Genomic DNA, 12,557 nt, shown 5'->3' with positions numbered 1-12,557 from the left:
ATGTGGCAATGTTTTTCTTATTTGTCTGTGGGCTTCATATCCCCGGGTGGGGAGGAGCCCATGCTGGGTCACAAAGACTATTGATGCTTACCTTTTTGGCTCTTTGGGCTATGTCTGGTGTTCTTGTAAGCAGCTTTTCAATCAGGTACTCTCTGTTCTGCAAAATAAATATTCCCAACAGTTTAACACCAAATATCACACATAGAAATTCATAGTGATTTCAAAATAGCAGATTTACGTGGGGTTTTAAGCATGTTACCTTGGCTTTCTGGAAGAATTTGCATTTTAAAAGTTCTGCTGCTGTGGGCCTGAAAGATCAATAATAAATTAAAGTTGAAACAATGACCACTCAATAAATACACTGCCGTGATGAAACAACTGAATCCCAGAATGTTTCTGGAAAACCAGTTTCAGGAATAGCAAAACCAGAAAACAAATTAATCATAAGCTGGCACCAAATCAAACAGTGCCGATTTTCCAGTTCTTTCCACTCTACTGCAAAACACATAAATTGCTGTAAGTTAAATATTTAGGGCACGATCAATTTTCCATCCTTCATCCTTACACTTCAACTAAGTGAATTCAGTGTTTCTTAAAGGTGGCAGACTGACACATCTGTGAGCTAAATTCCTATATTTATTAAGAAGCCGTGCAAGCTGCAATATGATCCTGTCAAAGAAACTATAGTCTACAGTGTCCTAGGATTTCCCAAGAGCAGCAGTTACCACAAGGGGCCCGCAACATGTGGACAAGCTCTCTCTGCCCACCAAGTGCAGTGCACATGCCCTAGTGGCTCTGGGGGGTAAGGTAAATGTGAGGGTGATTCATAAAATGCAAATTCATTTAAAAGCAATACTGGATTGGTCTGGCTCCTCATGGTGTCATTTAACTTGCTTCTCTATCCTGTACTTCCTATAAACTAAAAGTTAAATCTAAAAACTTGACTATATTGCATCAAGCATTTAGGGGAAGAATCCTTCACAGATGACACCATGCACTTCTCCCCACGGCACATCAGAGGTACCTGATGTTAGGTTAACTCACTGGGAGTGATGCTAAGTTTAGCCAACGACCCCCGGGCCTGAGACCTCTCCATTGTCAAGGTATGTTTTCACCAGGGCAATTGGCAAGCATTCTGTTGGGTAATACTTCGTTCAGCATTGTAGGAATTTTCTGTTCCCCTAACAATTTCAGCATCTTTGTCTTAAATGATTATTTCCTAACAGGTGGCAGAATGCTGATTTCCTACTTCTATCATTCCTTCTACCTTTATTAAATGGCATTCTTCCATAAAGAATAGCTTTCTTCCAAAATAGTTCCTTCTAAAACACGCAGCCAAGCAGACAGAATCAGATAAATCCAGAGTATGAGACAATCAGCCAGACAACCAGCCTGATCTCTTCAAAAAGTCAGTGTCATAAGTGGAAAAGGAGAGAAGGGAGGGGACTGTTCCACATTAAAAGGGACTTAAAGAAACAAAACCAGGGGCGCCTGGGTGGCGCAGTCGGTTAAGCGTCCGACTTCAGCCAGGTCACGATCTCGCGGTCCGGGAGTTCGAGCCCCGCGTCAGGCTCTGGGCTGATGGCTCAGAGCCTGGAGCCTGCTTCCGATTCTGTGTCTCCCTCTCTCTCTGCCCCTCCCCCGTTCATGCTCTGTCTCTCTCTGTCCCAAAAATAAAAATAAACGTTGAAAAAAAAAAAAAAAAAAAAAAAAAAAAAAAGAAACAAAACCAAATGCCACAGGAGACCCTTGCCTAAATCCTGTGTTTGAAGGGGAAGGGAGAGAAACAACAAAAGACATTTGGAAATAATTAGAGACTATGTGAATAGGCTAGATCATTAAGATGATTTTAGGGAATTATTGGTCATTTTCTTGGGTGTGGAAAAGTATTGTGGCTATGAGGGAACACATTTTTATTTGCAGGGAATGCAAGCTGAACTATTAAAGTCTGTTACTCACTTTCAAACCGTTCAGCAAATAAAATGTAGATAAATACACACATCAGATACAGAAAATATTCGTGACTACTGCTTCCAGGTGGTGTTATAGAAGCAAACACTGTACTATTTTTTTTCACCTTTGTGTATTTAAAATTTTTCATAAAAAAAAAAAACAAACTGGGGAGGTGAGAGGGAAGCGTTACTGAATATTATGAGGTATTCATTCAGGCCGTGATTACCGAAGGTACAAATAGTACTGTGTTGAGAAGGGTGCAAGTTTAAAAGGAGTCCTCTTGGGGCGCCTGGGTGGCTTGGTCGGTTAAGCGTCCGACTTCGGCTCAGGTCATGATCTCACGGTCCGTGAGTTTGAACCCCGCATCGGGCTCTGTGCTGACAGCTCAGAGCCTGGAGCCTGTTTCAGATTCTGTGTCTCCCTCTCTCTGACCCTCCCCCGTTCATGCTCTGTCTCTCTCTGTCTCAAAAATAAATAAACGTTCTAAATAAATAAATAAAATAAAATAAAATAAAATAAAATAAAATAAAATAAAATAAAATAAAATAAAATAAAATAAAATAAAATAAAATAAAATAAAAGGAGTCCTCATGGGGCGCCTGGGTGGCTCAGTCAGTTAAGCATCCGACTTCTGCTCAGGTCATTGATCTCACAGCTGTGAGTTTGAGCCCCACATCGGGCTCTGTGCTGACAGCTCAGAGCCTGGAACCTGCTTCAGATTCTGCGTCTCCCTCTCTCTCTGCCCCTCCCTTGCTCACGTTCTGTCTCTCAAAAATAAATAAACATTAAAAAAAATTTTTTTTAAGGAGTCCTCATACTTGAAAAGATCGAAAACCACTGCTTGGGAACCAGGAAGCTCCATTAAAACGTTTCCAGGGACTGAACCAAAGGATACGTAAGACTTAGGCAACGTTTTTAAGTGCATCGCTCTAGAAACTACGTAAGTCTACAGGGGCCATAAACTACATTTCTTTGCAGAGCAATTTTCTATTCAAATTGTTATTGCTCTTTCCCTCAGCCTCAAGTGGAACACTGGTTAGAAGTGCCTGACAAAGAACCCCGAATCACCACATCCACTGCAATACACAGCTGTTAATTGGTAATTGCTTTGAGTAAATAAAGGTCTAAACAACAGGTGGGCCATGATTGACGGTCTGTGTGCCACATCCCCTCAGCGAGCTTATCCAGATTCATGAGTCCGTACCTTGTTAAACAGGCAGCAGAACTAAAAATGATACTGCTATTTTACGTGATTTAACCGTGGCTGTTATTTTAACGTGCGCTCTTACTGATCATCGGCAAGGTGTCTGGCCTCCAGCTACTCCAATTCATCTTTCGACCTCCCTGTAAATATTTATTAAGCACCTACTACTTGTCAGGCGTCGCGCTAGGTGCTAGGCATGCCGCAGTGAATACGACAGACGCAAATACTACCTTCAGCAACTTAATAATCTAGCAGATAAGAATTAGCGAGTGCGGTGAGGCTGTAAGAGGGACGTCAGAGCGTGGAAGCACTACAGCAGAGCTGTGGCGGGAGGGGAGGGCTGCACAGAAAACCTAAGGACGACCGTTACACACCGCGCGGAGACTTGGTGTTGTGTTTGGCACCTCGTAACATGAAATAAAATCTTAAAAACCAAGGGGCGTACAAAATAAGTTAGACTGAACTTTTTTAAGAAACCCAAGAAAAGCAAAATGATCAAGAGACTCCAGGTCACCGATTTGGTCGAAAACTCTCATCGCTTTTGGTCAATTCAGTTACAACAGCCCCCCAGCCAGTCTCTCCGCTACTTCTCTCTTCTTCGTTCTGGCCCAGCACCCACCCTGCTCCAGAGGTGGCTTCTGTAAAAACCCAATTCTTATCCATCCTCACGGACTTCAGTGGGCTGAGAGGTGCTGGCTCCCTCCATCTTCATTTCCCACCGCACCCCACATGAACTCTGTCCTCCGGCTACACGGATGTTCCCACCCTGCTCCCACTCTGCTCTTTCATGACAAAGCACACGCTGCTTTTCTTGCTCCAAAATTTTTTGTAACCAACTGGCACAGCCTTGCTCATCAGTCAAGAACCAGTTTAAATGTCACCATCTTCAGAGATACTTTTATCAGCTCCTACAAGTACATATCCATTGCTCCCTACTCAGTGCTCACACACCAATCTACCCACACACTCCTATTGTGTAATTACCTGTTCCTAGGTCTTCCCCTCCACCCCACTAGGTTATAAGCCCTTTCAGACAAAGGACCACATGGTATTCATTTTTTATATCCCCAATGCCCAGCACAGACCAGAAAACTGCCATAGCTCAATTCTATAACATAATCAAATACAAGGTAGAAGTGATGCTACTAGACAGTCAGACAGAGAAACTACAACTTCTAGAGCCAAATTTAGTCAACACTGAATTCTAAGCATCTGTTCAATAGAGTAGGGAACAGGAGAATGATGTAATGAAAACAAGACTCATGCTAACAAACAACGAAACAAACAAAAACAGAAAGGGGTAAGTCCATGCACAGCGGAGGTCCAAAAGTGGAGAGCCACATGCCCCCCCTTGCTCCTCTGCACCCTGCCTCCTCCTTCCACAAACTAAGGGTGAGGTGTAGGACCAATGTAGAGAGAAGGCTAGGAAATGCCAGACATGCCTGGAGATACATGCCTGGGAAAATACCTTCCCTTCCCCAGCAAGGTCATTTCTATGGTGACCAAAACTGTAAAGGGGAAAAGCGTGCCACAAAGAAAACTTCTTTCTCTGCACTCTCCATTCTTAGCCTTCATCAATAAATACACTCAATCACATAAGAAATGAGAAATGGCTTAAAGGAGCCACATTCTTCTTTGTACAGGCTTAGGATTTATGTTAATAGGTCATATGGGTCATACAAAATAATAGGTCTACTCCACACAGAGAAGAACTAAATTGCAGGTTCTTTATGTGCTCAAAATAACTCAAGTGTCTATAGCTTGGGGGTTAGAATCATACAAGTGCCAAGCTATCTCCATAAGAAAGTATGGGAAAACAGAACTGGAAAGAACGGGAAAATGAGGGAGGAAGAAAGTGATAGAAGGTACAAGAGAAGGTAAGGTGCATGCTGCCCATCTGACTTTAGGTTTTTTGTGTTTTGTTTGCTTTTGTGTTTGTTTTAGTTTTATGCTATAGCAACCACCAGTACAGGATTAATATGGAACCATCAGTGCTGCCTGCCTCTTAGCTGAGTACCACATAAGAAAAAGAATTCTGCAAGCATGTTATATCTGACATGGCTGCTAACAATTTTCAAATAATACAACATAATATAAATACAGCTACTGTCTTATGAGGAAAGCTAAAATGTTATACCAGCAACCCAAATAATGGTACAGGCTGTGAATGATGATTTAATTTTAAATCCTTAAAAACAATGCAGTACTCTGCAAGTACCAACATTCTCAGGAGAAAATATCTTAAAGGATTCAGTTAATACATATGGATGAACCAAAGTCCACTGAGACTTAAAATAATTTTCAAAGGATTCAGGATGAACATGATATAGTTTAAGTAGTTCTAACAATGTGCATTATAATTGCTAACATCTCATTGACCTCAGGCAGAGCTGTATCTCTCAGTCTCCCCTTCCCCACAAAAGAAATATTCAAGTTTTATTCACTTCTAATGAAATTATCTATGTGACATCCACCCTCTTGTTGCTCAAAGAAAATACTGGTTCTTTTTATAGTTGCCATCCATATGAAGTATGTAATCTACAAGATTAAGGCTCATTTTTTAAGAAATAGCAAAATGTTGTGCATTGCAAATATAAGCACCTCTTAGTCTATGCCAATGCAGAGCACGGACTTGGATGAGGCAAATAGCTCCAACACCCCAGCTCTCTTTTATTAGGAAAGTTCCATGAGCTCTCAAGGTTGGCTGAAAATGCAGCTTATTCTCAGCTAGCCTGAGGGCTCCTACATGGGACTGAATCTGTCCTGGTCACTGTTCCCCTGTGATAAGTTTCTGTCTGTTGCCAAAAAGGCACTCAGCATGGGGCGCCTGGGTGGTTCAGTAGGATAAGTATACAACTCTAGGTTTCAGCCCTGGTCATGATCTCACGGTTCATGCGTTTTGAGCCCCACATCAAGGTCTGAGCTGACAGTGAGGAACCTGCTTAGGATTCCCTGTCTTCCTCTCTCCCTCTCTGCCCCTACCTCACCCATGCATGTGTGCATGTGTGTTCTCTCTATCTCCCCCCACTCCCATTCTCCCTCTCAAAATAAATAAAAACTTAAAAAAAAAAAAAGGAACTCAACAAGACCAGGGTTTTGGTACCTATCAACTGCTTTTAAATTATAAGTAGATGACTATATGCAGAATCAATAAAAATTATCAAAAATCTTGCATTTACTCCTCAACCCACTTGAATCCGGTTTGTTTCTAAAACACTCGTCAGTGAGTCCAAATCATTCCCAAATTGCAAGCTCCCAGTTGTCTCCAGTTGCTCAAGAAATATCAAATATGTAATAAAGACCCAACACTGTGGACACAAAGACATAAAGATGAATGACACTTCTAAAAAACTTACAAACCTATGAGGAAATTGGATGTTAAGTCAATAAATTTACATAATGTGGTAAGTATACAAGAGACATATCTCTAACATACTGCAGGAAAACTAAGAGTTGTAATAATTCCACTCAGTTTGGAAGAAAACAGCAAATGCTGAACAGCAATCCCAATTTCCTGAATACTTAGGAACCCCTAGGTACTGTGTTATCCTCTTTAAGTGAATTATCATATTCCATGCCCATGACAATCTTATGAAGTAGATGTTATTAGGCTCATTTTACAGAAAAGGGAATTGAGTCATGTAGATGACGATAAAGTAGAGCTAGGAATCTCACCCAGATTTACCTAACTCTAAGAAGATGAGGACTTTCAAGTAAGTGTTAAAAGAGGTTCAAGGAATATAGAGGAAGAGGAAGAGCCTTTGGATAACATAAGCAAAGGCAGAGAAGACAGGAAATAGTCATGGTTTCTTTCAGGTTTGTGTAGCAATTAAATGTTTACTTATTTAGTAATGAATACATATTTTAAAGCTGCACCCTATATAATAAGTAACTCAACAATATTGTTTATTCCCATTCTCATATTTCATCAATCTTTTTTTTCCTCAAAACTTCCCACATTCATGTCATTTCATTTAAAAAACAGAGAGAGAGAGAGAGAGCAAGAGAGTCACCTGAGAAGCTGCTATTAAGAAATGGGCAGAGGGCCTGAACAGACATTTTTCCAACTAAGACATACAGATGGCCAACAGACATATGAAAAGATGTTCAACATCACCCATCACTAGGGAAGCACAAATCAAAACCACAATGAAAGAAGAGCCTGGAAGGTTCAGTCAGTAGAGCATGCGACTCTTGATCCCGGGGTTGCGAGTTTGAGTCCCATGTTGGGGGAGAGTCTACTTAAAAAAATTAATTAAGGGGCGCCTGGGTGGCGCAGTCGGTTAAGCGTCCGACTTCAGCCAGGTCACGATCTCGCGGTCCATGAGTTCGAGCCCCGTGTCAGGCTCTGGGCTGATGGCTCAGAGCCTGGAGCCTGTTTCCCATTCTGTGTCTCCCTCTCTCTCTGCCCCTCCCCCGTTCATGCTCTGTCTCTCTCTGTCCCACAAATAAATAAACGTTGAAAAAAAAATTAATTAAATTATGGGGTGCCTGGGTGGCTCAGTCGGTTGAGCATCTGGCTTCGGCTCAGGTCATGATCTCACAGTTTGTGAGTTTGAGCCCCGTGTCGGGCTCTGTGCTGACTGCTCAGAGCCTGAAGCCTGTTTCAGATTCTGTGTCTCCCTCCTCTCTGCTCCTCCCGTGCTCGTGCTCTGTCTCTGTCTCTCTCAAAAATAAATAAACATTAAAAAAAATTTTTTTAATTAATTTAATTAAATTTTTAAAAAGCCACAGTGAAATATCACCTTACACCAGTCCGAATGACTAGTCAAAAGGTAAAAAAAAAAAAAAAAAAAGAGTGTTGGCGAGGATGTGGAGAAAAAGGAACCCTCACACACTATTAGTGAGAGCACTATTAGTGTGGCCACAGTGGAAAACAGAATGGAGGTTCCTGAAAAACTTAAAAATAGAACTACCATATGATCAAGTAACTCCACTGCTGGGTACTTACCCAAAGAAAACACTAATTCAAAAAGATATACATACCCCTATGTTTATTGCAGCATTATTTACAATAGCCAAGATACGGAAGCAACCCATGTGTCTACTGATAGGTAAATGGATAAAGAAGATGTGGTATACGAATACAATAGAATGTTACTTGACCATAAAAAAGAATGAGATTTTGCCATTTGCAACAATATGGATGGATGTAGAAGGTATAATGCTGAGTGAAATAAGTCAAAGAATGACATGTAACCATATGATTTCACTCGTATGTGGAATTTAAGAAACAAAACAAGAAAACCAAATAAAACAGACTCTTAAATACAGAGAACAAACTGCTGGTTGTCATAGGGGAGGTGGGTGTAGGGATGGGTGAAATAGGTGAAGGGGTCTAAGTATATTTATCGTGATGAGCACCGAGTAATGTACAGAGTTGTTGAATCACTGTATGGTACACCGGAAATTAATATAATGTTAGTTATGTATGTTAATTATGCTTCAATTAGCAAAAAAAAAAAAAGAGTCCCCTAAAAACGTGGTGTACCACTGACACTCTGTTACAGAGGACAACTGCACAACAGTGAGATTAGATTATGTTATAATGTAAACATCTAAAAGAAATCTTTAAACTATTAATACTTTGTAAATCAGTAAGTTTCTAACAGAGCACTCTGAGGGAAAGACTTTGTAAGAATTCAAATATGTGATGCAAGGCTCTAATTGAGATTTTTTTTTTTTTTTTTTTTTTAGTGGGGTGGTGGGAACCTATTATTTGAGTTCATATAGTTAACACCTGGGAAGACTTTCAAGATAATTAAGAAATAAGGACAGTTCATTAAATATAGTGTATAATAATCTAATTTATCCTAAGTTGCAAACCTCCTAAAGAAATCTATTGTATCGTTAAGTATACCCGTGATTCTACCCTACAGTATTTTTTCCAAAGGGCTGAAGTTGGGTGACATTACACATCATCACCACTAGGTGGGATCTCAACTAGTGTGAGAATCACAAACACCAACCACAGTAATGCAGTGCTAACTGGGAAGACAAATACTTCTCTCACTGGGCTTTGGAGGATCAAATTGTTTCCCTGGTGATGCCAAAAATTTATGTTTGGAGAGGACACCAAAAAGAAAGGGAAGACAAACAAGTGTTGCAGAACAAAATTAGAATCTAAGAGCATTCTCACCCAACAGGAGAGTGAAGAAGTAAGCTCAATGAAAGAGTAATATAACTAGGGAGGAAAAACAAGCCCTACAAATCAAATACAAAGGGCAACTAAGATGTTGAAGCAAAAATAGCCTATTGGCCTACTGGTGTGACAAAACAACTATCCCTTTTACAATAAATAATTTAAAGATGCTTAATAGCAAACAGTCTTCAGATCTTCCATCATGAGGATGAATGGTGACTGATAAAAGATTCAAGGCAAATTCAGTAAAATGTAAAGGAATGAAGAGAGTAGCTATGAAGAATGGGTAAAATAATGGAAATTATGTTTAATCTAGAGAAGGGTTTCTGACTCAAACAATAGAGTACTGTGCAAAGATAAAAAAAAACCAAAAACACACAACTGAAGTTTCATAAAGGATTTACGAATACAGGAATCCCTCCGTCCAAAAGCAAGGTCCTTCCCTGAAACAGAAAGCTTCTGGAGAGAAGCCAGCATTTACATTTTCAAATCTAAGTATCAAATTGAGCCCCTGGGTGGAGAAGGTGGCCAGTAAATCCTCAGAGGCCTCTCCGGGTCTGTCGTCCAGGCTGACTGTATGCCAGGAGGGTACCACACACAACCAAGCTCTACAAAGGGACTCTACCCAGGCAAGGCCTGTGGGGCTAACGTCACTTTCTTCTTTAAGAGATAAAAGATGCTGAACTATATTATGACTTGCCAGGATATTTCAAAGTCACAGAAATTAAGAAGGAAGAAACAAACTCAGAAAACAGACATGCTACGGAGCAAGGCAACAACCGAAGAATAAAGAGGAAACACTAACATTGATTTCAAACCTTTTGCTTCTGTTTATATGATTAGTGTTTCTAATGCAAAAATCTTAATCTTCTTTACTGATAATCTTTTAAACAGCACAACTTGTTCTGCAACTAAAAGGAAGCTCATGCAAAATTCAATAGCTCTGCCTGGTTTAGACTGGAGCTAGCAGGATATTCAAATCCTGAGAGGTCAGCTCAACCTACACAGTGCAGAATATTAGCTCAGCTTCTGAGTGTACCACTGCCAATTTCTTTTGATTTCTGTTTTATTTCATTTCCTTTGATGACGGAGCCCACACCTAACAAACACAGTGAATCTTATTAACACTAAAAATGTTCCTCCGCCTCTCCTTCATCCTCACTCACTTCTCTCCCTCTTGGACCCGCCCTGTCTTCCACTAACAGGTCGGAAACCAGGGGCCAGAGCAGGATTTCCCTTGAACTAGCAGTACCTTTCAGGTGTCCTCACACAGCCTTTTCCCATGCACAAACAACGCTTTGTGGTGATTCAAACCAGGTCATTATTAACTCATCCACTAAGTGTGACATACCTTTTAGAAGGATCTTTCTGAAGACACAGGGAAAGTAATTTCCTAAAGGACTTGCCGTACTTTTTCATCATTTCCTTATCCTCTACTCCTGTTTCTAAAGTGGGTGGATCATTCTGCAAAGTCAACATTAACACCTGCAGCAGAAACAAACACCAAGACAGAATCTCAGTACAGCAATGGCTACAGTCGAGTCTTTAACCTCTCACAAAGACCATCCTTGATTTAGGTACAAACATGCTTTTCCCATGATTTTAACCTTCCAGAAAGTGTGTGCTAAAAGTATTCATTTCCCTTTGCAAATCTGCTCAATGTGCCCTTTCACCTTTCTGTTATTCCATTGACAGAACTTACAAAATCTGTTCTGTGTGTTAAGAATGATCTCCCAAAGCGGCCAGGACAGAACTTCTGGGAACTGGCTCTCACACAGCCTGGAGGAGCACGTAGCTCCAGCACAGGGTTAGCGAGGGCCGGGGCTCTGGCTGGGAACGTGTGTGGGGGCGGGGGCCAGAGCAGCAGTTCATGTGCACAGGTCATTCATGAGTAAGGAACCGCCCCTACTCAAGGCTTCTATTAACACACTGCCAACCCTAAAAATAAATCCACACCATCCCAGAAGGTAACACATGATTTCCTTTTCTCTTTTCTTACTGAGAAAACCTACAGAATATTGCTTAAAGGCTTGGCCAAATTGAGACAGTAAGACACTGAAAGACAGCCAGAATACGAGTTACTAAAAACCATAACCAGAGAGCAAAAGGCCACGCTGCTTTTGGAGGGGGACAAAACCAAATCAAAATACAGCTTCAAATAAAAAAGGTAAAAATTCCATTCGTTCACACTAACATCAAAATTACTTGCTTTAAAAAAGAATACAATTTGTAGTAAACTATTGACCTATAAAAGGAATAAACCTCATTAATGCATAAATTAGCCTTAATTTATGCAAATGTTATACATGCCAAGACTCCTCTCAAACACTTTCAGATGTGTGAATACATGAAGGATTACAGTGACAGTTTATTGTTTGTGGAGGAAAACAGCAAACAGAAGAAAGTGGGAGAGTTCCAAAGTCCTAGCAGAGTCCCGCAGGACAGGATAGCAGGCTGGGATCAGCAATATGATTTTGGAGCTGGGTGGGAAACATGAAGGAGTGGGGGAAGAAAGAAAACAAGAAATACGAAAAAATAATACAGAAAAACCGGATGGAAGAGCTGCTTTAGCACTTTCTCTGAAAGTTCATTTCAATTGTTTCCGTCTCAACTTTACATTTTCTGCTAACAAAAGCAAGTATGTATGCACACACACACCCTAATCTTAAGTATGTTAAAAATACGTATATAGACTGGGGCGCCTGGGTGGCTCAGTCAGTTAAGCGTCCAACTTCGGCTCAGGTCAGGATCTCATGGTTCACAAGTTCCAGCCTTGCATCTGGCTCTGTGCTGACAGCTCAGCCTGGAGCCTGCTTCGGATTCTGTGTCCCCCTCTCTCTCTGCCCCTACCCCGCTCATGCTTGGTCTCTCTCTCTCTCCCTCTCAAAAATAAATAAAAACATTAAAATTGTTTTTTTTTTAATATGTATATAGAGAAAAGAGTAATGTAACTACACTAAAACCTTAACAGGGATTGTCTGTGGCTAATGAGATTATGAATGATTATTCTCTTTATTCTTGTTTGGACTGCCAAATTTTTTCCAGTAAGAATGTATTAACTTTTTAATCAGTAAAATTATTTAAACTTTTTTTATCCTCATTTTTTTTAAACCTAAATTTTTCCAGTATTTGCCTAGGAAAAAATTGAAACAAATACAGATGGTACTTTCTGTGAAATACTTTAATAATTTCCACTCAACTATTTCAGCCCCCAAATAAAATCTAATCGGGTATGGGGCGCCTGGGTGGCGCAGTCGG

At 40.6% G+C, this 12,557-nt stretch overlaps 1 protein-coding gene across 2 annotated transcripts in view; it reads right to left on the bottom strand.

The window, feature by feature from the left end:
- Positions 1–12,557, bottom strand: part of STK39 (serine/threonine kinase 39) — a 313,878-nt gene that overhangs the window by 193,705 nt on the left and 107,616 nt on the right. For both annotated transcript variants that reach the window (XM_047082584.1, XM_047082585.1), the window contains exons 8-10: positions 10,651–10,784; positions 260–308; positions 92–157 (exon numbers count right to left, since the gene is read on the bottom strand). In XM_047082584.1, the coding sequence (XP_046938540.1) occupies positions 92–157; positions 260–308; positions 10,651–10,784 (249 nt within the window). The remainder of the gene's footprint in view (positions 1–91; positions 158–259; positions 309–10,650; positions 10,785–12,557) is intronic.

Source organism: Lynx rufus, unplaced genomic scaffold, assembly GCF_022079265.1.
Source record: "Lynx rufus isolate CCGP_SWC_20201006 ecotype Redwood Valley unplaced genomic scaffold, mLynRuf1.p SCAF_2, whole genome shotgun sequence".
Classification (NCBI taxonomy): Eukaryota; Metazoa; Chordata; class Mammalia; order Carnivora; family Felidae; genus Lynx; species Lynx rufus.
Note: the sequence above shows the minus strand (reverse complement) of the source record. Positions and strands in the feature narration are given on the sequence as shown.